This window comes from Bos taurus, chromosome 1, assembly GCF_002263795.3.
Source record: "Bos taurus isolate L1 Dominette 01449 registration number 42190680 breed Hereford chromosome 1, ARS-UCD2.0, whole genome shotgun sequence".
Classification (NCBI taxonomy): domain Eukaryota; kingdom Metazoa; phylum Chordata; class Mammalia; order Artiodactyla; family Bovidae; genus Bos; species Bos taurus.
In genome coordinates, this window is record NC_037328.1 from 1985212 (window position 1) to 2012438 (window position 27227).

General features: G+C 40.8%; 1 protein-coding gene across 3 annotated transcripts; it reads left to right on the forward strand.

Annotated features, from left to right (window-relative positions):
- Nucleotides 1-41: 41 nt before the first annotated feature.
- On the forward strand, nucleotides 42-27180 carry GART (phosphoribosylglycinamide formyltransferase, phosphoribosylglycinamide synthetase, phosphoribosylaminoimidazole synthetase). Of its 3 annotated transcripts, XM_059885843.1 has the most exons (23): nucleotides 62-145; nucleotides 432-529; nucleotides 3622-3807; nucleotides 4890-4985; nucleotides 5463-5637; nucleotides 8882-8993; nucleotides 9963-10031; nucleotides 10534-10659; nucleotides 11737-11824; nucleotides 12314-12399; nucleotides 12564-12732; nucleotides 15705-15936; nucleotides 17816-17910; nucleotides 18205-18314; nucleotides 18657-18855; nucleotides 19898-20149; nucleotides 20442-20594; nucleotides 22598-22804; nucleotides 23890-24027; nucleotides 25021-25151; nucleotides 25393-25534; nucleotides 26192-26307; nucleotides 26390-27180. In XM_059885843.1, the coding sequence occupies exons 3-23, from the start codon at nucleotides 3663-3665 to the stop codon at nucleotides 26579-26581; spliced, it is 3033 nt and encodes a 1010-aa protein (XP_059741826.1). In that variant the 5' UTR covers nucleotides 62-145; nucleotides 432-529; nucleotides 3622-3662; the 3' UTR covers nucleotides 26582-27180.
- Nucleotides 27181-27227: the final 47 nt, after the last annotated feature.

A 27227-nucleotide genomic window follows, 5' to 3' on the forward strand; every position in this document is an offset into this window, starting at 1 on the left:
CGAACCTATCAGTGAGCACGGCCCCGCTCTCCTTCGCTGTTTCTGAGCGTCTAGGGTAGAGCTGCTGACGTTTGCGCCGCGCACGACTGTGTCCGCCATGTTAGTGACTGACGCAGGCGCCATTACAGGAGAAGTCTCTCTCGAGGTGGCTGTGTCAGCTTCAGTTGTCAGTCTTCACCAGCGTTCGTGGGGGAGGGGGCGTTTAAGAGGCTTATTTTAGTCACTAACTACCCGAGATTAAATTCCGTGAGGAAAGGGAGCGGGAAGGGCAACAGGGTGCTCCAACATGTCTCCCGCGTTTCGGCAGGGGAGATCCCTCCGGGAAAGCATATTATCAGCGCCTGCCCACCGTACGAAGAATAACGTTTTCATCCCCCCATCTCTCTCCCATGGCATCCTATAATCAGCTTTTTTTCCCCCCCCCATTTTAGCATTGGGTCAGAGGTCACGAGCCAGCTGAGCTCAAACCCTGGTGCATTGTAATCTCGTCAGGAGCCAGGCGCGTCACGAGACTTTTGCACAGTAGCCGGTCAGTTCTGATTCCTAAGCAACACACAAGCAGCTGAACATGGGTTTAGCATTTTGGCGCTCCCCACCCTCAGAGCTCAGGAGGTTCTGGAGGGGGAGAATAGATTTTACGTGGCACCTGGTACCACAAAATTAAACACTGTAAACGAGTAAGGCTTAAGAGATTTGCTCGGGAGGGGAGGTTCAGGCCGCGCCCGAGAGCGAGAGGGAATCGTTCTTGATTACCACGGGGTGGGGACCACCGGCCGCGCCAGCCAATGGGGAGGCGAAGCCAGTCGAGGGCGGGATGGGAGGGGTGTGCGCGCCGGGTTCCGCGCGCCCAACTTCCGGCGCGCGTGGCGTGCGTTCCGATCCAGAGCGCTCGGCGAAGGTCTACGCGCCATCCCCAAGGTCCCCCCTGGATCGCCGGGTGAGTTTCCTATGCCTCTCAGTAAAGTTGCTTTACGGTTTGGTTTGGCGGATTTACTCTCAGGCATGAGATGAAACTATCTGAACCGGTTTGGCTGTAGGAATTGTCATCTCGTTTCCACATACCATGGGTGAAGGTTGGGCATGTGCTTTTTCAGTTTTAACTGAGGTTTACAACGGGTCTGTCATTTTCTCTGCTTTAGGTGTCAGGGCCCTTTTTGTACCTTTATGCTTTTTTTTATGTCATGCACCAGAATTGCATATTTTCTTGTTAATTCCGTTCTTTGTCTCTAGCAAGTTACTTAATCCCATTTTGCAGTTGGTTTCTATGTTGTGTTATTCACCAAGTCTTTTGAAATGGCTTTTCTCTGTTATGTTATCCATTCAGACGACTGAGGCCCAAGAAGGTTAAGTCCCTCCAGGTTTCCCAGCTAGTAAGTCTTAACCCAATCCCAGGTCTTCTGACTGAAGGGCTCCTAGCCTCTCCTGGATGTACATTCCCTCAGTCTTGAGTCCTAAAACTATTTCAGAGATCTATGGCGATAATCCTCTCACTGCCCCTGTAATTCACACTAATGTCTTCTCTAGATTTAAAGGTATATTTATTTCAAATATTTCAATACACATGGCAACTCTATGTTTTCCATTAACCATTTTCCTTTCTGAGATAACTTAGTAAATTTTTTTCTTCTTCATATTTTCAATTGTATCTGAAGCAAAATTGCTTCTGTTGGAATCTCACCCTCTGATCTGTGTGACCTGCAGCAAGTTACTTAACCTAACTGAACCTCAGATATGTTTATCAGAAAAGTGGATAGTAATCCTATCTGCCTCATAGAATTTTAAAATTAAAAGCTTTTAGAGTAGCATCTGGCAAGAAGTGCTCAAGAAGTGTTTTTATATTATCAATTTAGATTTTTCTTTAAATATGTATTCCTAGTATTTCATAAGTAACTGATTTCAGTTTTTCCTGTTACCAGTTTGCATTCTAATTAGATGTCTTCTGAAAATTAGTAAATGAATATGACAAATATGACAGATTATTCACTCTTTTGGCTTTCTAGAATTTCTATCCCTGAAGCATCAGTTTAGACAAAAGTAATCAAATGTAGCATGTTAGCATTCTTTTACTACTGAGTGTATGCACTTGTAATAATTACTTAAAAATAAATGGCATTTCAATTCTTACTATGCCTCATAAGGCACATTCTTAATTCCACCTTGTAAGATGCATAGAAATTGAATTGCAGACAGTAAGAGCTTAACCAAGGTCACATGCTAACTTGAGCGGAGAGATAGTTACCCATCCTGCTCAGCATCAGATGCCAGAACTAAGTGAGAGGTGTTTAAATTTGATTTTTGCCTTCTCCACCAATTTCCTTTGGGAGGAGGGGGCTGCTGCATCCCATGGGCTTAGCTGCCCTTTGGCACGTGGGATCTTCCGTTCCCCAACCAGGAATGGAACGCACATCCCCTGCATTGGAAGGCAGATTTTTAACCACTGGACCACCAGGGAAGTCCCTTTGCCAGCATATTGCACTTAAAAAAAAGATTTATTTACTTATTTGTATTTTTGGCTGCACTGGATCTTTTTTGCTTTTGCTTTCTCTAGTTGCAGAGAGCAGGGTCTACTCTTTGTTGTAGTGCATGGGCCTTTCATCATGGTGGCTTCCCTTGTTTTGGAGCAGGGGCTCTAGGGTGAGGGGGCCCAGAAGTGCTCCCAGGCTCTAGGATGCTAGCTCAGTAGTTGTGACACACATACAACCAATGCTCCAAGGCATGTGGGATCTTCCCATACTAGGGATCCAACCTGTGTCTCCTGCATTGGCAGGTAGAGTCTTCACCGCTACACCACCAGGGAAGCCCTGCACCAGCTTCTTAAATGGGGATCAGCAGACTATAGCTCTTGGTACCAATCCTTCCTACTACCTGTTTTTGTACAGCTCACTAAATAAGAATAATTTTTATGTTGTTAAATGGTGGCGGGGGGGGGGGGATATGATATTTCTATGACAGTTATGCAAAATTCAAATTGCTATATCCATAAATAAAGTTTTATTGAAACCTAGCCACACTTAATTCTTTATAAACCTCTTACAGCTTCTTGTTGCTTAGAGCAGAAATAGGCAAACTATGACTACAGCCCATGCCTGTTTTGTATAAGTTTTTGCTGAGCATAGCCAGGCCACATTTGTCTCTTGTCCAAGGCTGCTCTTTGTGCTACAATGGCAAAGTTCAGTAATTGCAACAGAGACTATATGGCCATCAGAATTTATTTATTTATTTGGCTGCATTGGGTCTTCTTTGTGGTGCACAGGCTTCTCTCTAGCTGTGGCACTCAGCTGCAGCACAGTAGTATATTGTGCACGCCAGCTACACGGCATGTGGTGTCTTAGTTCCCTGGCCAGGGATCAAACCCATGTCGCCTGCATTGGAAGATGGATTCTTAACCACTGGAACAACATTAAGACTCATTTTTAACTGAGGTTTGATGGTTATTAAATCTTCTAAAAGTGAAGCTCTAGAAAGGGTGATTGTTGGTAGTTTTTGTTTTTTTTTAAATCAAGCTCTCTAGGCCAGTCTGCCTTATTTCTAAAGTACCACGCTAATCCTTAAGAGTACAGTCATATTTCTTAAATTATGAATCCCAGTTTAAAACGGTCAACTGTGGTTTTCTTTCTGCAGCTTTCATCTTCCTGCTGAATTCCTGCTTTGCAGATAGCGCAATGGCAGCCCGAGTACTTGTCATTGGCAATGGAGGACGAGAACACACGCTGGCCTGGAAACTTGCACAGTCTACTCATGTCAAACAAGTGTTGGTTACCCCAGGAAATGCAGGCACTGCCTGCTCTGAGAAGATTTCAAATACTGGTAATGACTTTTTTTAAGTAAAAGTGAACAATTGTAAATGATAAACTGTCAACCACATCTGTTCTTTGTAATAGTCAATTGCTGTTCAGATTTGAATGCTTTGCTTAACCCAAAAATGTATGTGGTAATTTGAATAGTTGCCATATGTTATAAATTTAAGGTATCCTGTTGTTCAGGTTATAGCACTTCCTTACCTTAAATTAGTTTAAACCTTTAAAACATGTCTAATAAGAAAGTCACAAAGCAGTACCTAATACAGATTCAAGGTGTTTGGCTATGTATTTTGGGGAATGAAAAATTGTGCAGAGTAATTTGAGACTTCAAGCAGATTAGGAATGGTGGCCCAGATACAGTGAAGTGGAAGAGTGCCTATAAAACCAGCTCATGCTCAGTATGTGGTTGATCCCAGTACTACTTAGAACTTCGTCGAGAAAGAAGATTTACCTCATTGGTAGGTTGGGAAAGTGAGGAAGGTCATAAAATCACCGTTCTATTCTTAGCTTAAACATCTTTGCACAAAGAGCCCCTGCCTGGCTGAGTTAGAAATAGCCTCCCAATTTACTTCACATCAGATTTGCCTAACTTTATTAGTTTGCTTGGATAGTCATAACCCAGTATTCCCATAGTGAAATAAAAGCATCCTAAGTGTAGGGACCCTATTTGTGTGTATGTCTTAACTCAGTGACTAGGACAGTTATCTAGCACATAGTAATTTTTAGTAAATCTTGAATGAAAGACATTTAAAAGGCCAGTTTCTGAGTATATTCTCTGATACACTGTTTTGTTTATAATCAACACTAGTGATATGAACGCTACAGTCAGGAGAGTACAGCTCTTGGGAAACTTCCTCAGTTCTCTGTCACTGTAGTGATAACAGAGAATTCAGCTTTGTTGGTTAGCCTAATGTACTCTGCTCTGAATTTCTCATGGTGAAACTCTCCTGCAACACTAAAGGAAAATCATCAATTGATTGGCATACCAGAGTATAGTACTTAAACTTCAGCAAGACACTTACTTATTATACCTTAAACAAAGTATGTTTATATAAACAAGATGGGTTTGTTTCTTTTCTCTTTTCACAGACATCTCAATCAGTGATCATACTGCCCTTGCGCAGTTCTGCAAAGATGAGAAAATTGAATTCGTAGTTGTTGGACCAGAGGCACCTCTAGCTGCTGGTAAAGTTCATTTCTATTTATTGTTACGATTTATACTGTGCCAACAGGAGCTTGGAGATCATCTAATCTCATACATTTTACAGATGAGGTTTCCTAATACAACATTACCTTGGGAAAAGTTTTCACTCTCTTGAAATTTATGGATTCTAGGATTTTTTTCCTCCGAAGAATTACTACTCTGGATAATATAAATAATAATATGATTAAATTTGAATGAGAGATCAAATTTGCAGCCATGAGAAATATTTTCTTTTTATTCTGCTCTATCCATATATTTGAATATCACATAAATTTTTGTTGTACTTGACTCATGTGTAAATAGCATTTTGTTATATCCTGTAGAAAGCAAGAAAAATGTTCATGTTTCCTATTCTCTGCCATCTGCCTTATCTCAGTGTAGATTTAGTCTAATCCTAATGCTTCAGAATGAAAAGGCCCTGCACAGACCTGACTAAGGCTGCTTATTTTCATCACTAGGAATTGTTGGGAACCTGAACTCTGTGGGAGTTCGGTGCTTTGGCCCCACAGCACAAGCAGCTCAGTTAGAGTCCAGCAAGAGATTTGCCAAAGAGTTTATGGACCGACATGGAATCTCAACTGCAAGATGGAGAGCTTTCACTAAACCTAAAGAAGCCTGTGACTTCATTATGAGGTAGATAGAAGACAGCCTGTGAAGGGCAGTTATCTTGTTATCTTATTATGATATTGGAATGTATGAGTCACTGTTACAAGTTTATAGTAAGGTAATTCTAGGGGAAAACTCATAGAATATAGATTGCCTTTTTCCAACATCAAAATAAAATGAGATTCACTCTTGTGGCCTTGCAGAAGGATAAGCTTTTTAACAATTCTGCTGAATAGTTTATAGGGGGAAAGGATACATTTGGTTCTGTAGTCATGCACTGTTAGCCAAATTGACATAGTGGCATCTTACAACGTTGGAGAAGGCAATGGCACCCCACTCCAGTACTCTTGCCTGGAAAATCCCATGGACGGAGGAGCCTGGTAGGCTGCAATCCGTGGAGTCGCTAGGAGTTGGACACGACTGAGCGACTTCACTTTCACTTTTCACTTTCCTGCATTGGAGAAGGAAATGGCAACCCACACCAGTGTTCTTGCCTGGAGAATCCCAGGGACGGGGGAGCCTGGTGGGCTGCCATCTATTGGGTCACACAGAGTTGGACACAACTGAAGCGACTTAGCAGCAGCATCTTACAACATAAAGGGTATGGATTTTTTTTCATAGCTAGAGAGAAGAATCATCACTTGGCCTTCTGCCACCACTGTTCAATCCTAAATCTTGAAATTAAACATCCTGTTCTTTATTCTATGGAAAATAATGAGCAATAAGTGAATGTTCGAAGATACATGCCTTTGCCTTTTTTTTGTTGACACATCTAGCTACTTGGTATGTTTTTGTGTTCAGTTCAGTTGCTCAGTCATGTCCAACTCTTTGCAACCCCGTGAACTGCAGCACGGCAGGCCTCCCTGTCCATCACCAACTCCTAGAGTTTACTCATACTCATGTTCGTTGAGTTGGTGATGCCATCCAACCATCTCATCCCCTGTCAACCCCTTCTCCTCCCGCCTTCATTTTCCCAGCATCAGAGTCTTTTCAAATGAGTCAGTTCTTTGCATCAGGTGCCCCAAGTATTGGAGTTTCAGCTTCAACATCAGTTCTTCCAGTGAACATTCAGGACTGATTTCCTTTAGGATTGACTAGTTGGATTTCCTTGCAGTCCAAGGGACTCTCAAGAGTCTTCTCCAACACTACAGCTCAAAAGCATCAATTCTTTGGCGCTCAGCTTTCTTTGCAGTCCAACTCTCATATCCATGACCACTGGAAAAACCATAGCCTTGACTAGATAGACCTTTGTTGGCAAAGTAACATCTCTGCTTTTTAATATGCTGTCTAGGTTGATCATAACTTTTCTTCCAAGGAGCCAGCGTCTTTTAATTTCATGGCTGTGGTCACTATCTGCAGTGATTTTGGAGCCCAAGAAAATAAAGTCTGTCCCTGTTTCTGGTGTTTCCCATCTATTTGCCATGAAGTGATGGGACCAAATGCCATGATCTTTTTCTGAATGCTGAGTTTTAAGCCAACTTTTTCACTCTCCTCTTTCACTTTTCATTAAGAGGCTTTTTAGTTCTTCTTTGCTTTCTGCCATAAGGATGGTATCATCTCCTTGTCTGAGGTTATTGATATTTCTTCCAGCAATCTTGATTCCAGCTTGTGCTTCATCCAGCCCAGTGTTTCTCATGATTTACTCTGCATATAAGTTAAATAAGCAGGGCAACAATATACAGCCTTGTTGTACTCTTTTCCCGATTTGGAACCAGTCTGTTGTTCCATATCCACTTTATAATTGTTGCTTCCTGACCTGCACAGAAGTTTCTCAAGAGGCAGGTCGGGTGGTCTGGTATTCCCATCTCTTTCAGAATTTTCCACAGTTTGTTGTGATCTGCACACTCAAAGGCTTTGGCATAGTCAATAAAGCAAACGTTTTTCTGGAACTCTCTGGCTTTTTCAGTGATCCAGCAAATGTTGGCAATTTGATCTCTGGTTCCTCTGCCTTTTCTAAATCCAGCTTGAACATCTAGAAGTTCACAGTTCACCTACTGTTGAAGCCTGGCTTGGAGAATTTTGAGCATTACTTTGCTAGCGTGTGAGATGAGTGCAATTGTGTGGTAGTTTGCACATTCTTTGGCATTGCCTTTCTTTGGGATTTGGATGGAAACTGATCTTTTCGAGTTCTTTGGCCACTGCAGAGTTTTCCAAATTTGCTGGCATATTGAGTCCAGAACTTTGACAGCATCATCTTTCAAGATTTGGAATAGCTTAACTGGAATTCCATCACCTCTACTAGTTTTATTCATAATGATGCTTCCTAAGACCCACTTGACTTTGCATTCCAGGATGTCTGGCTCTAGGTGAGTGATGACACCATCGTGATTATCTGGGTCGTGAAGATCTTTTTTGTGTAGTTCTTTTGCGTATTCTTGCCACCTCTTCTTAATATCTTCTGCTTCTGTTAGGTCCATACCATTTCTGTCCTTTATTGTGCCCACCTTTACATGAAATGTTCCCTTAGTATCTCTAATTTTCTTGAAGAGATCTCTAGTCTTTCCCATTCTATTGTTTTCCTCTATTTCTTTGCATTGATCAGTGAGGAAGGCTTATGTCTCCTTGCTGTTCTTTGGAACTCTGCATTCAAGTGGGTATATCTTTCCTTTTCTCTTTTGCCTTTCGCTTCTCTTTTCAGGCCTCCTCAGACAACCATTTTGCCTTTTTGCATTTCTTTTTCTTGGGGATGGTCTTGATCCCTGCCTCCTGTACAATGTCACGAACCTCCTATCCATAGTTTTCGTTTTAGTTATTCTTATTTATTCTTTATTCTACGTTGAAGTTTATCGTTTTCTAGTAGCCAGATTCCTTGGACGTAACAATGTAGTTACTTTCTGTAAGTCTCCTGGGTCTCCAGGTCTACTCAACAGAAAAAACTACCAACAACAGTTTCTGACGTGTACTTGGAGCAGTTATGTATCCGTGCTTATACTGGTCCATGATTCACTACTTTGTATCTTAAAGATCTTTCCTTACCCATGCTATACTGCTGCTATTTCTTCTCCCAAAGATTTGTTGGTATGCTCTCAGGGTAGGTGAGAAAAGCAAAATCGTATGTAACGTCTGATCACAGGCAACTACTGAGGAATACAGAAGAAAAGAATCCTGATAAGAGGTGCATCAAAATGGTGTTAGCTGTTTTTTTAGTTGTTTTTAGTTTTTTTCTGCTTTTTAGTTGTTGCTATAGCATATCATCACAAAATCTGAAAGTATTTTAAACTTTTGAATCGTAAGGATTTACTGAATACTGAAACTTCCTCTGTCTTCACAGTGCAGACTTCCCTGCTTTGGTTGTGAAGGCCAGTGGTCTTGCAGCTGGGAAAGGGGTAATTGTTGCCAAGAGCAAAGAGGAGGCCTGTGAAGCTGTCAGAGAGATTATGCAGGTAAGTTGATCCTTTTGAAAAACTTTCATAATTTTCTAGTCACACTGGATAACTACTCCCAATTTTTCAAATACTTACAAATTCTTATCCTCAAGATGAGGAAAATGGGTAGTAGTTACTGTTTATAATACTATGTATTATAATCCATCTCTGTAAAAACAAGTATCTGTTCTTGGAGTCTCAAGTCTAAGAAAAGTGAAACAATGTTAATATATATTGCTTTTTATTTTAATATATTTTGCTTTTTTTTAATGAAAAAAAAGTATTTTTGGCTGTGCTGGGTCTCACTGCCATGCACAGGCTTTGACCGCAGGCTGACAGGTGGCCACTCCTCACTGTGGTGCCCCGGCCTCTCACTGTGGTGGCCTCTCCTGCTGCGGAGTGCAGACTCCAGGCACATGGGCTTCAGCAGTTGCAGCACACAGGCTCAGTAGTTATGCACGGGGGACTTAGCTACTCTGCATCATGCAGAACTCTCCGAGACCAGGTATTGAACTCGGGACCCCCATACTGGCAAGTGGATTCCCAATCACTGGACCACCAGGGAAGCCCCTAATGTTTTGCTTTTATGATCCATCTTGGTTGTTTTGGGTTTCTCCATCTTTTGGAAATCTGCTTTCACAGACACTACGGTAAAATTACTATAACCAAATATAATTGTAATCGGAAATAAGAGTGAAGAAGTGATGATGAAAACATCTGTTTTTCTGTTGCCTTACTGAACCTGGAAAGGAGGCTACCCAGGAGGGTTCTAATGATGTATTCATTTCTTCTGTACCAGTGCTAACTCTACATCACTGCCACTTTAAAAATAGGAGACATTCATATGTTCCTATGCGGCTTTCAGAAAGGGAAAGAGAAATTATAAACTAGTGCATTGGTTCATTATACAAATGGTGCAAAATGAAGCAGCTGATTAAATAAGTAATGAAAGCTTATAGTTTCTCTTTGTATTTTATCTCCAATAAGGGTAAAGCTTTCGGAGAAGCAGGAGAAACAGTTGTCATTGAAGAACTTCTTGAAGGAGAAGAGGTGTCTGTATGTATATCCATCTTTTGAACTTGTATAGAGTATACGCTGTGTTATCTGATCTATGATCCCCAAAAAAGGCTTGATTTGTTCTGGTTGCTTCAACCAAGAGCATAAACTGAGCAATACAAAGGAATTTGTATGTGTTTAGTATTTTGGATACAAATGAAAAAGTAATTTATCTTCTTTTAATCACCCCTAGTGTATCAGTAGGGGAACTGGACTTATATCACACATTATCTAAAGAGGGGGAAGGTTGAACTATTTTACTTTAGGGAGTAGCTTGACCTGCCCCTTGACCAACCTAGCTCAAAAATTATAGATCCTTCCGAATTGAATATACAAAATCTTTTGATACTTGATCTAGGAAAGTTATTTATGTTTTAAATCATTTTACTTAAAAAAAAAAAATCTAACTGGAGTTAAGGTATGTATAGTTCTGCTTATGAAATTTTTTTTTTTTTAACTTTTTGGCATGGAAGGTTAAGTGGACTGTTTGTTTTTTCTGCAGTGTCTGTGCTTCACTGATGGACGGACTGTGGCCCCCATGCCCCCAGCACAGGACCATAAGCGATTGCTGGAGGGCGATGAGGGCCCCAACACGGGAGGAATGGGAGCCTATTGTCCAGCCCCTCAGGTAGCCATCATTTGGTCTTTGCAAAGAACTCTTTGACATTTTTACTTTTTCAAGTTTGTTTTTGTTTTTTTCCTGTAAATGACATTACGAATCAGCAAATTGATTTTCCTGATAAATGAAAAATATCTTTTATGGCCTCACTTTGGGACTAAACTTTTCTAAAAGCCTTTGTGAAACTAACTTTGTGGATTAAACAGATCCTTCCAGCCCCTCCTTTCTACACCCTGTTTTTACCCCTTGAGCCAGTTATAATCTGGAATTAATTATGCATCTTTTGGATATCCAGGGCCCAACAATAAGTACTTAGTAAGAGTGGGTGTGTTACATCAAGAAGCAAGTCAGACTATCATTTCTTCTTCTCTTTCTACTATAATGGATAAAGTATGTTTCCACACAATTCCTGGACAGTTTTATGAAAAATCTGCATTGCTGCTGCTGCTAAGTTGGTTCAGTCGTGTCCTACTCTGTGCGACCCTATAGACGGCAGCCCACCAGGCTCCCCCGTCCCTGGGATTCTCCAGGCAAGAACACTGGAGTGGGTTGCCATTTCCTTCTCCAATACATGAAAGTGAAAAGTGAAAGTGAAGTCGCTCAGTCGTGTCTGACTCTTAGCGACCCCATGGATTGCAGCCTACCAGGCTCCTCCGTCCATGTGATTTTCTAGGCAAGAGTACGGGAGTGGGGTGCCATTGCCTTCTCCGAAATCTGCATTGAGTATATTATAAATAGCACTTAAAAAAATAGCACTTAGAAACTCTCATTTCCTTTCACTGATGATAGTTAAAATTGTGCTGATAACATGGTGCCCTTTCGATATTTTTCTTAACTAAAAGATTAAAAAACAAACATGGTTTACTTTAGACTCTATGTATTAAAACTACCATTTGGTGAAAATGATTTTAATATAAGAACTAACTCTAGCTCTAATTTTTGTAATTTTATAAACTCTAGATTTTCAACTTACAGGCTTATGAGGTATGCAGACTATATTGGAAGTATACAAAGGAGCCTCAATGTGGGTGAGGACTTTTTTAGTTTAATACCAATTACATTTAAATATTTCTCTGTATTCCCCAGGTTTCTAAGGATTTGTTGCTAAAAATTAAAAATAATATTCTTCAGAGGACAGTGGATGGCATGCAGGAGGAGGGTATGCCATACACAGGTAAGCACATGGATGTCATTGTGGACATGATTCATGGAGGAAGTTTACAGCATTTTCTCTTTTTTTAAACGACTTTTTTATTGACCATTGTTGTAACATTGGTTATGGTCATTCCAAAACCTTGAGTCTATATTCTAAATTTCATAGTCAAAATACCCGCCGCCGCCGCTGCCACTAAGTCGCTTCAGTCGTGTCCAACTTTGTGTGACCCCATAGATGGCAGCCCACCAGGCTCCGCCATCCCTGGGATTCTCCAGGCAAGAACACTGGAGTGGGTTGCCATTTCCTTCCCCCATGCATGAAAGTGAAAAGTGAAAGTGAAGTTGCCCAGTCGTGTCTGACTCTTAGCGACCCCATGGACTGCAGCCTACCAGGCTCCTCCATCCATGGGATTTTCCAGGCAAGAGTACTGGAGTGGGGTGCCATTGCCTTCTCCGAGTCACAGTACAATGTCTGCATTAACGATTTTTTTTTTCTTTTTTAATGAAGGTGTCCTCTATGCTGGTATAATGCTGACCAAGAACGGCCCCAAAGTTCTGGAATTTAATTGCCGTTTCGGTGATCCAGAGTGCCAAGTGAGTAAAAAAAGATGCGTGCTATTTTAATCTTAGGATTTTTCAGCCTTGAAATAATTATTACCTTTGAGAAATATAATGCAAATTCTGATATTTCAGTGAATAAAATGTCCCAGGAGAATTGAAATTTCTCTCAGTTGTCATACTGATTGTGTGTTTTCCAGGTGATCCTCCCACTTCTTAAAAGTGATCTTTATGAAGTGATTCAGTCTATCTTAGATGGCTTGCTCTGCACTTCTCTGCCTGTTTGGCTGGACAACTGTGCTGCCGTAACTGTGGTCATGGCAAGTAAAGGTTATCCAGGAGACTACACCAAGGGTGTAGAGATAACAGGTGAACATCAGGGAATGCAAGGTTGGGAGACAATGTGAACAGTACCGCAGTAGGCCTTTGTCCCATGGAAAGCTCCCTGTAAGGGTGTGAGGCCATCAGTATCTTTTCAGGGGTTCTTAACATAACTCTGTTGCTTATTGCTTGGATATGGGTGTCCAGATACCTAAAATTGCTATATTTAGGAACTGCTATCCATTTCCCTTTCTGCACAATGAAGACTTACATGGGCCTAGCCAAGTTTACGGAGAATCACCCAGTCCTGCCTTTCTTGTCCATCCTCTGAGAGCCAGTAAGATAATAGGAATATATGAGTCAGAGGAACATAAGTTTAAACTACATAGGTTCAGGTCAGTTCATTCGCTCAGTGTTGTCCAACTCTTTGCAACCCCTTGAACCGCAGCACGCCTGGCCTCCCTGTCCACCACCAACTTGCAGAGTTTACCCAAACTCATGTCCATTGAGTCAGTGATGCCATCCAACCATCTCATCCTCTGTCATCCCCTTCTGCCTTCAATCTTAGGGTCTTTTCAAATGAGTCAGCTCTTTGCATGAGGTGGCCAAAGTATTGGAGTTTCAGCTTCAACATCAGTCCTTCCAATGAATATTCAGGACTGATTTCCTTTAGGATGGACTGATTGGATTTCCTTGCAGTCCAGGGGACTCTCAAGAGTCTTTTCCAGCACTACAGTTCAAAAACATCAATTGTTCGGTGCTCAGCTTTCTTTATAGTCCAACTCTCACATCCATATGTGACTACTGGAAAAACCATAGCCTTGACTAGACGGACCTTTGTTGACAAAGTAATGTCTCTGCTTTTTAATATGCTGTATCAAGGATGTTGTAAATTTGAAATATAAATTTCAGATTTCAGGATATGATCTCTGATCACAGATTAACCCCTCCCCCAGTTTGCAGTATACCCATAGTCACTTTGATGGCAGAATTAAAGTAGTTTCAGAACTATAGCCTTCTCTTTTGTTTCTCTTTATAGGAGGTGAGGCATCTATCAGTAGTTAAATGATTGTAACCAATTTATATATAACTCAGTGTTTTGTTTTGTTTGTTTGTTTGTTTGTTTGTTTTTTAACTCAGTGTTTTAAAATGGTAAATAAGTTCCAGACACCCTATTTACTGTCTTACCCAGACAGGAAGTCCATTGCCCTATAAATACCACACATGGTAACTGGGCAGTTAGGAACTGATTGCCTTTTAAAACAAAGAAAGGGAAGGAATAGAATCAAGGTCATTGTATTGGTAAAATTTCCCTAAAGTTTTAGTGACAAGTAATAGTTTCTGATGCCCCAATATTAGATGCTACTGATACCACCAGGTCAGGCAGCAACAGTTAGAACTGGACGTTGAACAACAGACTGGTTCCAAATAGGAAAAGGAGTATATCAAGGCTGTATATTGTCACCCTGCTTATTTAACTTCTATGCAGAGTACATCATGAGAAACGCTGGGCTGGAAGAAGCACAAGCTGGAATCAAGATTGCTGGGAGAAATTATCAATAACCTCACATATGCAGACACCACCACCCTTATGGCAGAAAGTGAAGAGGAACTAAAGAGCCTCTAGATGAAATTGAAAGAGGAGACTGACAAAGTTGGCTTAAAGCTCCACATTCAGAAAACTAAGATCATGGCATCTGGTCCCATCACTTCATGGCAAATAGATGGAGAAATAGTGGAAACAGTGTCAGACTTCATTTTTTTGGGCTCCAAAATCACTGCAGATGGTGATTGCAGCCATGAAATTAAAAGACGCTTACTCCTTGGAAGGGAAGGTTGTGACCAACCTAGATAGCATATTTAAAAGCAGAGACATTACTTTCCAACAAAGGTCCGTCTAGTCAAGGCTTATAGATGTGACAGTGAGATGGTGAAGAAAGCTGAGCCCCTAAGAATTGATGCTTTTGAACTGTGGTGTTGGAGAAGACTCTTGAGAGTCCCTTGGACTGCAAGATCCAACTAGTCCATCCTAAAGGAGATCAGTCCTGGGTGTTCATTGGAAGGACTGATGCTAAAGCTGAAACTCTAGTACTTTGGAGTTGTGCAAAGAGTTGACTCATTGGAAAAGACCCTAATGTTGGGAAGGATTGGGGGCAGGAGGAGAAGGGGACAACAGAGGATGAGATGGATGGATGACATCACCAACTCGGTGGACATGGGTTTGGGTAAACTCCAGGAGTCGGTGATGGACAGGGAGGCTTGGCATGCTGTGATTCATGGGGTCGCAAAGAGCGGGACACGACTGAGCGACTGAACTTAACTGATACCACCAAATATTTGGGTATCTATGACTAAATGCCCCTATCTTATAGAAACACCAAGAGAAGATATTATAAACCACTGTACTTCAATTTTTTTAAAAAACTTTTTTTTTAATTGATACAGAAAAAATTTAACATTACCAAATACAGTGCTAAAGAGAAAAGGAAAAGGACAAACTGAGGATATAAAAATTTTTTTTAATTAAGAGGTTATCTTTGTATGAATTGCCCACTGCATAATTTAGAAAATATAGTTTAGTAATATTTAAAAAGGAAAAGCAACCTTATCTAGTTGGCTGTGGTAAAGCAAAAAAATTCTTTACCTCTAAAGTAAAAAGTGATCAGGATTTATTCATTGATGTTTAAGTTTTTTACTTTTCAGGAGAAAATAACTGACTTCTAGTACCAAACTTTTCAGAGCTTGCCTTTTTTTTTCCCTTTATTGAAATAATCATTTTTACATGAGATCTATGATAAAAAGCTTTAGTGTAATACAGTTGTCACCCTAGAGCAGAACAGGCTGTTGTTAGAAGGAAGGTTCGATTTACTGTTATATCACATAATTCCTTTCTGTTAGGATTCTTGTGAAGATTCATTTAAATGAAATAAAGATTTTACTTTTAAAAAACCCTCTCGAATAAGCCACAGTGTATAATATTATTACTGTAATTGGTGTATCAAATATGCTTTCTCTTACAGGGTTTCCTGAGGCTCAGGCTTTAGGACTGGAGGTGTTCCAAGCAGGCACTGCCCTAAAAGATGGCAAGGTGGTGACTAACGGGGGTAGGGTCCTTACTGTCACGGCCATCAGGGAAAATCTCATCTCAGCTCTTGAAGAAGCCAGGAAAGGACTTGCCGCCATAAAGTTTGAGGGAGCTGTTTATAGGAAAGACATCGGCTTTCGAGCCATAGCTTTCCTCCAGCAGCCCAGGTAAACTTGTGACCCAGGTGATCATAGCACAGCTTTAAAACTGGCAGAGATGGTGATGTAGAAAACTCCACTGAACCTGAACAAAGGCATTCTGTATTTTGAACTCTGAAACTGGTCCAGTTTTGATTTGCATTTAGTTTGAATCAAAAGTATTAGTTATATTCAAATGAAATGGAAAAAACTTCGTGGTAGCTCATATTTGAAATGTGCTGTTAAAAGGTTTTTTTCACATTCTACATTTTAGGTGTATGCAATAAGCTGTCAATTATTCAAGAAAAATAGGGGAAGGGATTTTTATTCCTTGATTTATCATATATTTACGTATTACTGTTATATATCTTAGTTATCCTGATTTTGTCAAAAGAATTTGAGATGTAAATATTGGTTATCTTTACAGCTTTGATTATACTATAAATTTTACCACTTCATTTGGTCATTGCATTTATATTACTGAAGTGTATTTATAACTTCACTTATTGTCATATATAGCTATTCCTTTGTAAAATATGAATAAACTATTAACTGCTGATGTGGGTGTCTTGATCTTATCATAGTATGTTCATTGAGTTCATGTATGAGAAATACTTGTTTTAGGACAAAATGCGAGTAACATGCTAAAATTTTGTTTTTTTAACTTTTAAAATGAGTAGATTCTGGGCTTTCCTTGGTGGTCCAGCAGTTGAGAAGTCACCTTCCAGTGCAGGAGGGTGTACAGGGTTGATCCCTGATCAGGAAGCCAAGACCCCACATGCCTTGTGGCCAAAAAACAAAAACAAAAAACAGAAGCAGTATTGTAACAAATTCAATAATGACTTTAAAAATAATCCACATTAAAAAAAAAGAAATTAGATCCTATTGAAATTTCTAATCAGTAGAACTTCATTTCCTATCCTAGTGTGACCCTGGACTGCCAACTTTTTTGTAGTTAGCCGCCAAAAGTCTCAAATCTGTTTGTTCCCTGGCATCTTGTTTCTAATAAAACTAGAGGTATTTCTTTCGATATCCCTGAATCCCACTAGGCCAGTGTTGTTTTTGTAAGGCTAGATCACCAAAGTCACAGTGCCATTTAACATGACTGGGCTTCCCCAATGGCTCAGTGGGTAGAAAATCTGCCTACAGTGCAGGAGACATAGAAGACACTTTCAATCCCTGGGTCAGGAAGATCCTCTGGAGAAGGAAGTGGCAACCCACTCTAGTGTTTTTGCCTGGAGAATTCCATGGACAGAGGAGCCTAGTGGGCTACAGTCCATGGTGTTGCAAAGAGTCAGACAGGACTGAGCAAATGAGCACTAAATGGAATGCTCTAGCTTGTTGGCACTATTACAAAGATGGAAATGATGCATTGAATATCATTACCTGGTTTCGGTGGGGTTTTGGTGTGGGGGTTTTTTTGTTGTTGTTGTTGTTTTTGAGTTTTTAAAATCATTTCTTACAGTCTTTATAAGAAAACTGATACAGTTCTCTATTACTGCAGTAAGAGCTCAGTTTCATTATTAAGGGATTTCTTTCTAGAGTTCTTACCATCATAATTTTCACTTTTTTGACTCAGTTTTGGTACTCTTTCCTTCCCATACCAAAATTGAATAGAGAAAGGTTGTGGCCAAATGTTGATTTATTTACCTGCTTCTGACAGATACTTCTGGAAGAAATAGACAAGTTAGAGAAGTAGTTCCAAATAGTGATTATCAAGTGGGGAGGTTGTTCAAACATATTTCAATTCCTAGGACCTGCCCTAGACCAGCCAAATTAAAATCTCTGGATGGGGCCAAGTACATTAGGGGATCTGAAAAATGCCTAATGAATATCTTCTGCTTTAAATAATAATTTAAGGTTAAAATTTTCCCTGGTGATGTCTTAGTTTATTTTTTGAACTTTTTAGGGGCCTGACTTACAAGGAATCTGGGGTAGACATTGCAGCTGGTAATATGCTGGTCCAGAAAATTAAACCTTTAGCGAAGGCCACCTCCAGACCAGGTAAGTCAGATCCTGTCCTTTGCTAGTTCATCAACCATGACAAACATTGTATATTGATTTGGGGCTTCGTAGATAACTGAAGAAAATGTTCCAGACTAATGCCAAGTTGCTGTAAGTCTTGTCCTCTTTAAGCCAAACTCATAGTCTTCTGCTTTCTTACCTCTAATAGTAGGGAAAGCATTTCATATCCCTAATCTTAAACTCAAAAGGATGTGTCTGCCCCTTCAATATCTGCTTTCTTGATCAGTCCTTTGCTGTTGAAATGCAGCAAGAAACAAATTTTCTCTCCAACAGGCTGTGATGTTGATCTTGGAGGTTTTGCTGGTCTTTTTGATTTGAAAGCAGCTGGTTTCACTGATCCTCTTCTGGCTTGTGGAACAGATGGTGTTGGGACGAAACTGAAGGTAATCAGACACTTATGTGAGTAAAGGCCTTTTGTGAAAGATATGAATTTACTGTGTATCAAATATCTTTCTCCTCTTGACATATATGCACTAAAGAGAACCATACCAAATATTGTTTTGCTACAATGGCTACATGTTTCTAATAACGCAGTGTCTTTGAGAGTATATCTGGGACAAAAGAGAATAATTCTGGACCAAGTAGCTTATCAAAATTTAGTGTTCTTTTGTCTTTAGGTGTTCACAGCACTAGCCAAAAGTCATTATTTGTTAGCCTTCTCTGATAATTGACAAGATACAGTTTGGAACTTACTGTCTAATGCGGATGTTTATACCCTTCGGTAGATTGCCCAGCAGTGCAGTAAACATGACACCATTGGTCAGGATTTGGTTGCGATGTGTGTAAATGACATTCTGGCACAAGGAGCAGAGCCCCTCTTTTTCCTCGATTACTTTTCCTGTGGAAAACTTGACCTCCGTACTACTGAAGCTGTTATCACTGGGATCGCCAAAGCTTGTAAAAAGGCTGGATGTGCTCTCCTCGGTATGCACTTCCATTTTAATCACGCACCCTCACCGCGTTTCAGCCCTGCGTATAAGCCTGATTGGTGACTAGTATAGCCAGCAAGACAAACTGTGTGCCACACGATGAGGCAAACAAAATACAGACAGCACCAGCTAAGGAAAATTTAAACCTCGGTGCCCCCAAACCCTCCCCTCGAGGGTCAGACTCACACTTCAACACCATCAGCCAGGGCTTGTCTTCCCCCCTGACCCTTGGCCCCTGTTTGACTCCCATGTCTCTCAGTGGCCTCCCGGACAGACAGGGCAGGGACTTGTTTCCTCCTTACGGCCCTGCAGCAGAGGCAAGTCAGTTCCTGGCATTCTGACTCTTTAATTTAAGCCTTCATTTCCCACAGAAATGACACTAAGGATAAAATGTACCCAAGGTTTATAGAACTATTGCAGGAGTACATACGTGAGGGTTTTAACAAGATAAATTTGTAGGTTGACCAGAGAACAAAACTACCTTTTTTACATCCCCATTTCTGTGGACAGGCCTATCCCAAAAGCCAAAATTGCCTTTCAACCATCTTTTAGAACCATTCCTGATTTAAATCTGCCTGCCTAGACCCTGTCTTTATGGGATATGGTGGTAATGTGAACTTGATGTATTTATTAGGCCAGGGCATTTAGAGTTAGGCAGACCTGATTAAATCACTCTTCTAAGCCTGTACCATTATTGGAACATGAGGTGATTGTAAAGATCAAATGTAGGTGAAAGCATTTCTGAAACTAAACTGCTAGAGAAATGGCGTTACGTCCGACTGAGCATTCATTCTGTAAAAATAACGATGTTTGGAGGCTATATTCACCCTTTGTGGAAATTAGTGCTATTTCCCCTGAAATCATGCTTGGTTGAGAGTTCTGTTAGATGGCCCTTAGAGAACATTTTACTGAATGTTTGCAGAATACAGCTTCCATTTAATTGTCCTTTTGAAGAGTAGCTGGTGTCAGTCACTACTTCCTAGACAGGTGTATAAACATTCAGTGATTTCTTTGTTCTTGTTTTCTCTTCCTGCCAGGAGGTGAAACGGCAGAGATGCCTGACATGTACCCTCCTGGAGAGTATGATCTAGCTGGTTTTGCCGTTGGCGCCATGGAGCGGGATCAGAAACTTCCTCAACTGGAAAGAATCACGGAAGGAGACGCTGTTATTGGAATCGCTTCATCTGGTCTTCACAGCAACGGATTCAGCCTTGTGAGGAAAATTGTAGCAAAATCTTCTCTCGAGTACTCTTCTCCAGCACCTGGTGGCTGTGGTGACCAGACCTTAGGTACACACGCTCACGTTTAAACTCTCCTACTTGGAAATGTCTGAGCAGCCAGTCACTAGGGTTAGGCTGATTTCATTACTTAAAGTACTCTTAATACTAAGAGTATTAAGTACTAAAGTACTCTTAATACTAAGTACTCTTAATACTTAGGCTGTGGTTTGGCTGCTTAGACATTATAGAACAGGTGTATCTGGCAGGGTCACAGTCCTCCTCTGTTTCAGAATTATTTTTTATGTATGCTTTGGTTTCATTTCATAGACTTAAGTTTTTATCTTATCTTCCCAATATACAGGTGACTTACTTCTAACCCCAACCAAAATCTACAGCCGCTCACTGTTACCTGTCCTGCGTTCAGGACGTGTTAAGGCCGTTGCACATATTACTGGTGGAGGATTACTGGAAAACATCCCCAGAGTCCTCCCTCAGAAATTGGGGGTGAATTTAGGTAAGATCACTAAAAGGAAATTTTGCTCAGAAAACTATTAGAAGAAAAAATACATTATGGAAGGAAACTCTTTGGGTAGTTTAAATACATATAGGATTATACCCAGAAATTATTCATCATTTGGACTTCTTGTGGAAAAAATAGGACTGACCCTTTACCATATCTTTTCACTTCATTGGCCATGTTTATAAGGCATAGACCAAGTGAAGTTGCTCAGTCATGTCTGACTCTGCGACTGCATGGACTGTAACCTACCACGCTCCTCCGTCCATGGGATTTTCCAGGCAAGGGTGGGTTGCCATTTCCTTCTCCAGGGGATCTTCCCCACCCAGGGATCAAACCCAGGTTTCCTGCATTTTAGGCAGATGCTTTACCGTCTGAGCCATAAGGGAAGTCCTACATATAAGGCATACTACTACTAAGTCACTTCAGTCATGTCCGACTCTGTGTGACCCCATAGACGGCAGCCCACCAGGCTCCCCCCTCCCTGGGACTCTCCAGGCAAGAACACTGGAGTGGGTTGCCATTTCCTTCTCCAATGCATGAAAGTGAAAAGTGAAAGGGAAGTCACTCAGTCGTGTCTGACTCTTCACGACCCCATGGACTGCAGCCTACCAGGCTCCTTCGCCCATGGGATTTTCCAGGCAAGAGTACTGGAGTGGGGTGCCATTGCCTTCTCCCACATATAAGACATACAGCCCTGTAATTGACTTATATCAGATGAAATTTTCTAAGCAGATTCTCCAGAGGGTTGGTAAGCTTAAGCTCTGTCAAGATAGAATCAGGAACTTGCTGGGAGGGAAAGGGAAGTGGTAGTTATTAAATAGTCCATGTGCGGGATAAAGAGGACCCAAACCAAGGCATTGTGAAGAGAGACAGAAGAATCATTGTGTACTTAGCATGAAAAAAGAAGTCCCAGGTTTCTGGTTTAGTGGGTGCATAGGTGGGAACATGCATAGAAAGGAGAAGAGTAGATTTGAATAGAGAATGAGAATGCAGTGTTTTAAGTCTTTGACATGTTCATTGCAGTATTTCTGTGGGAAGTTAAAACAGTCTGAATCAGGGAGTAAACCATGTGAACGTATCAATTCCAAGCAAGGTTTTCAACATGACACTGGTTAGCAATGTCAAAAAGCAACTTGAGAGGGTAGATTCCACCCCCCAGATTATTGGCACAAGGGATGATAGCAGAGATACAGAGACAATAAGTGAAGATTGCTGTTTCAAGAAACTTATTGGTTGGGAATTCCCTGGTGATCCAGTGGTTATGAGTCAGCACTTCACTGTGGTGGCCTCATTTCAGTCCCTGGTCCAGGAACTCAGATCCTGCAAGCCATGCAGTGGGGCCAAAAAAAAAAAAAAGTTTTTAAACAGACCTAAGTCTAGCTTGTTTGTTGTTTTTGTTATATTTTTTGGCCCCACTGCACAATTTGCATGATCTTAGTTCCTTTAACAGGAATTGAACCTGGCACGTCCTAATCACTGGACTGACAGGGGGTTCCCTAAATTTTAAAATAAATGCAGAGGGGCAGAGTATTGCTCTTAAACTTTCTATATAGCATAAGTTTTCTACAGTAGTAGCTGTATTTCCTCTAAGTCTGTATATAAGCCACTAGTTTTGCATCAAACTTAGGGTGTGTTTTGGTCATCGCTAAGATCCAACTAGACATTCTCAGAGGATAGTATGCCAGCCTTTACTGGAATTCAGCCCCATTAGAGCATCTCTTTCATCAGGGAATTTCTAAGGATCTAGTTAGTTAATGCAGCACAAAACTAATTGAGCAAAAATTTGCTCAATTGTGAATATTGGCCAAGTGTGACACAAAAGTGTTCTTAATGCCTTAGTACAGATGGATCCCCAGAAAGCTTCTGAAAGGCCAGTTAGTAGTTTCTCCTTATATAAAATAGCTGTCCTGGTTTTAATTTCCATAATTTTGTAAATGTGCATGCTTTTATACTTTGGGTCAACAGTAGATTAAGGAACAATTCTTGCCTGTTTTTAGATGCCCAGACCTGGAGGGTCCCCAGGATCTTCTCATGGTTACAGCAGGAAGGCCACCTCTCTGAAGAGGAGATGGCCAGAACATTTAACTGTGGGATTGGGGCTGCCCTCGTGGTATCAGAGGACCTGGTGAAGCAGACTCTGCAGGATATTGAGCAGCACCAGGAAGAAGCCTGCGTGATCGGCAGAGTGGTTGCATGTCCCAAGGGTAACCTCTTCCTTCAGTGGCTCTTAGATCTATAACCTTCAATATAACTGTGCCCTGCCTTAGGAGCTCTGCCTACCCATTGCTATGGCAACTATCTTTACACAGCTGTCACGTGGAAACATCCCAGCCAGTAATACCACGCGTCTCTTCATTTCTGCCTCAGGGTCTAACCCCTGTGTGTAGCAGTCACACGCACAACCACACCCTGCAGGAAGCAACCCTTGATCAGTGGGGTGAGAGATAATGAGTCAGCACCCACTTGAGAAACAGAAGGAGGGAGCGGTTCTAGGCACAGTCTGTCTACATGCCTCCTTTGAGGGTCCCTAGGATCAAGCCCAAGTTGCCCACTGCGGTGACCAGCTGAATAGCACACTCAGTATGAGTCTTCCCCATCACCATCCCCTGTCACTTCCCAGAGCAATCTCTCACGTGAGGACTTGGGTCAGGCTCTGCTTTGTGGCACAACTCAATTCGAGGAGCAGTGAGCAAGCACCCTGATGAGCCTGTATTACCCGAAACTCTGTTAGAAGCACTAGAAATTGGCAGAATGGCAGAAAACCCATTCAGATTCTCTAACAGAGATGTCAAGACTTGCTAATTTTGCCTTTCATTCCTTTACTGTGTAGGTTTCATTTTCAGGCAGGCTCTCCAAATACCCATAAGATGTCTTGAGCCCACATCCTTCAACTCACATTGCACTAAGAGAGGCCCTCTCTTTCTCAACATCCTATATCAAACCTTTGAATGGTCTTGCTTGTTCACATGCCTACCCTTGAAGCTGAGAGGTCATAGCACTAGTGTGGATGGAAGATTTACAGGAGAAGGGAGAGAACACTGGCAGGCACTAACATATCCACTTTATCTACAGTGCTGTAGCTTTTAGTTGAAGTTGGCAGTGTCCGCCTTCAGAAAGTTTCTATGAGTGAGTAATGATAAGTAAAACAAACTTACTATTTGTTTTAATCGTGCATATTTTGAGAATAAAATAACAGCGTTCTAAAGTGTTTTTAAAACACTTCTCTTTCCATATTACTGTTAATTCAAAGTTGTTCTTGATTTACTTATTGAGTACATTTGCACCAAAGGTTCTCCTCGTGTGAAAGTCGAGCATCTGATTGAAACCATGCAAATAAATGGATCAGTATTGGAGAATGGAACCCTGAGAAATCATTTCTCTGTTCAACCAAAAAAGGCAAGAGTAGCTGTCTTAATTTCTGGGACAGGTGAGACATGGCTCCCTCTTTACTACAGAGCTGTAGATATGCTCTTCGTTTTCTCCCGTTCTTCCCCCTAAAAAAACCTCCAACTGTGAGAACACTGTTAGTAGAATAGGGCTGAGGATTGTTAAGGAATGTTAGCTATTCTGCATCCTCAGTCCTTCCACTTTTCTCAGGCATTTTAGACAGCTTCTAAAGGAAAATTAGAGGGTGTTGGGAAGATGGTTGAAGAGAGAGAAGCTTTTCTAGATAAAATGCAAATTGTAACTTTTCAATTGTAGCTTTATAGTTGAAAAGTCTTAAGACAGTTGAGGCTTTTTTTAATTGTCAACAGTAATTTAGTACAAAATTTTCATTTGCCTCTTGTGGGCAGAGGGGTAAAGTAATAAGAGCATTGTTTTCTCTCATATGGATGGATACAGCACGATTTTTTGGCTTATGGGGTTGAACCCAGGCCTTTGGCAGTAAGTGGACAGAGTCCTGACCGCTGGACCACCCAGCAGTTCCCACCACTGTTTTAAGTGACTTTGCTATGAACATTCTTGTAAATACAGTAGGTTCATAAGTACATATCAGATTCTTTCTTTAAATTACATTATCAGAAATATAAATGCTTTACAAGTCTATTTTAAGGTTTCAGTATACTTTAGACCCGAGTTGATGGTAAAGCAAAATGATTGTAAGAGGTCAGTCATAGTGGTTTATTCTTCTTGAAAGTGTTCGGGTTTTTTTCTTGTTTAATTAAGCAGCTTGTTCCTCATCCTTCAGTTTTAACATGTGTTGAACTGTTTCTACTGCTATGCTCAATCATATTTTGTGCTTATGTTTTCATGAGATACTAATCCATTATTCCAAGAGGAAGGAAATGTAAAAGCTTCACATATTTTGCCAATCTTTACCAAGGCATTTTTATTCAAAAACCTTGACCATTCCCTATTTGAAGTATGTAAACCTTTTAAAGAAGTATGCCTTCACCTGTGTTTTTTTGCCTTTTTTCAGGATCAAACCTCCAAGCTCTCATAGACAGCACTAGGGAGCCAAGTAGCTTGGCACACATTGTCATTGTGATCTCCAACAAAGCTGCAGTGGCTGGGTTAGATAAAGCAGAAAAAGCCGGGATTCCCACGAGAGTAAGTTACTTTGAAAAGTATCTTTACAGATTATTCAAGCTCATAATCTGCCCCTAAATGTTCTTAAGACATCTGGATTTGGGGTAGCTACTAGGCTTGCCTTTCCATTCTGGTTCATTCCTTCATTCTTGATATCACATGTGTCTTCAGATGGTCAATGTAGTCTATTTATAGGTTGGATTTTAAATTATTTTTGGTTAATTTGTTGGAGACAGATGGTACTTACCCATTTCTCTTCTAGGTAATTAATCATAAATTATATAAAAATCGTGCAGCATTTGACACTGCAATTGACGAAGTCCTTGAAGAGTTCTCCACAGACATAGTCTGTCTTGCAGGATTCATGAGAATTTTGTCTGGCCCCTTCGTCAGAAAATGGAATGGTAAGTAAAAAACTGTTTGATACCACATTGAGAAATCAACTGAAAATGACTCTAGGGTGGTTAATTTACCAAACCATTCCAGGCATGAGAGATCTACTATGACATTTTATTTTGACATACATAATAATTGAATTTCCTTTGCCTTTAGCCCAGAGAATGACCCAGTGATGACTTCTTATCCTTCTTCATCAGTTTTCTTTGGTGTGCTATAATTATGTTTTCTAAGATAGCTTAGATTGCTTTCACATTAATACAAATATAATTTCATCTTCTGGATAAATACTGGGAGGAGACTTTTTTCCTTGTTTAGAAGTGTGAACCACTGCCAGAAAATGGCAAAGAAGGTACTATTGTCAGATTTCACAGGATCCGCTGTTAATGTCAAGAGCCCTATAAGCCAGAGTAGACCCCTTCCCATCCAGCTTTGAGTTACTGCCGGCACCTGTTCAGAGTCCCTCATTGTGTCTTCATATGTGCAAGGCAGAAACCTGCTGCTCCCAGGGCCTCCTTGGATGAAAATGGGTATTTCACTTTTCCTCATTTCTGTCTTTGACAATGAAAACACCCAACCTAGAGAAAGCTTGCTCATGTTGACTCCTGATTCTAGACAGGAAAGTGTATATTCCAGATTCTGACCACATTTTAATTAATTTCCAGGGAAAATGCTCAATATCCACCCATCCTTGCTCCCTTCGTTTAAGGGTTCAAATGCCCATGAACAAGTCCTGGATGCTGGGGTCACAGTCACCGGGTGCACCGTGCACTTTGTAGCTGTGAGTATGGCTCGTGATTAGTATTTGAATGTCAGTTGCACTTGCCAGAGGTAACGTTCAAAACTTCTGCTTTCTTTTCCAGGAAGATGTAGATGCCGGTCAAATTATCTTACAGGAAGCCGTTCCAGTGAAGAGGGGTGACACTGTTGAAACTCTATCTGAGAGAGTAAAATTAGCAGAACATAAAATATTTCCCTCAGCCCTCCAGCTGGTGGCCAGTGGAGCTGTACGGCTTGGAGAAAATGGCAGAATCTGTTGGGTCACAGAGGACTGAAGCGTCATCCCCCGGGAATGGAGACAGCTGAGAGCATTGTAGGTGCTGCAGGGGGACTTTTATCCTGGACTCCACCTAAAAGATGTGTGAGACATCTGTGTGTTGCCTCCAGTGGTCTTTCAGGTTTTACCTGTCTGGGGCCTTCTTGTTCATAATCAAACTAGGCCTTCAGAATTCCTTTTACTTTCAGCCAAGTATTATACCAAAACTTAGTCTTTTCTTTTTCAAAGAGCTAACAAGTCTAAAAAGTTAGTATCTTGTCCTCATATTGTATATCTGTACTAATTTGAATTGAGACTTCTCGATTTATTCTGATCATAAGTTGTTATCATAAAATTTCTGGGTAGTTCCCATTGAGGGATAGTGTTCTCTGTGCTTTGAAGAATCATTACACTTTCCTGTAATAATTGACGATTTCTATAATACCCAGATTTCAGCTTCACAGTTTGGGAGGATACAAGGCAATCTACTCAGACCAGTAAAGCGTTTATTTTTTTTTTTTTATGTTATTTAATTATTGCAATAGTAATTTTCTGTTTTTCATAACATGTACAGATTCCACAGTGTTATGGATTAAACAGTCTTCTGTCTAAAAAGCATTTATATTACTGTTTATTTATATTACTGTATATAAAAAAGAGTTACT

Bases quoted from the DNA above. Each gene is read 5' to 3' on its own strand.
- GART (XM_059885812.1), top strand. From the start codon at position 3,663: ATGGCAGCCCGAGTACTTGTCATTGGCAATGGAGGACGAGAACACACG. The intron at 8,994-9,962 runs GTAAGTTGATCC...ATCTCCAATAAG, and splicing joins CTGTCAGAGAGATTATGCAG to GGTAAAGCTTTCGGAGAAGC. The intron at 10,032-10,533 runs GTATGTATATCC...TTTTTTCTGCAG, and splicing joins TTGAAGGAGAAGAGGTGTCT to TGTCTGTGCTTCACTGATGG.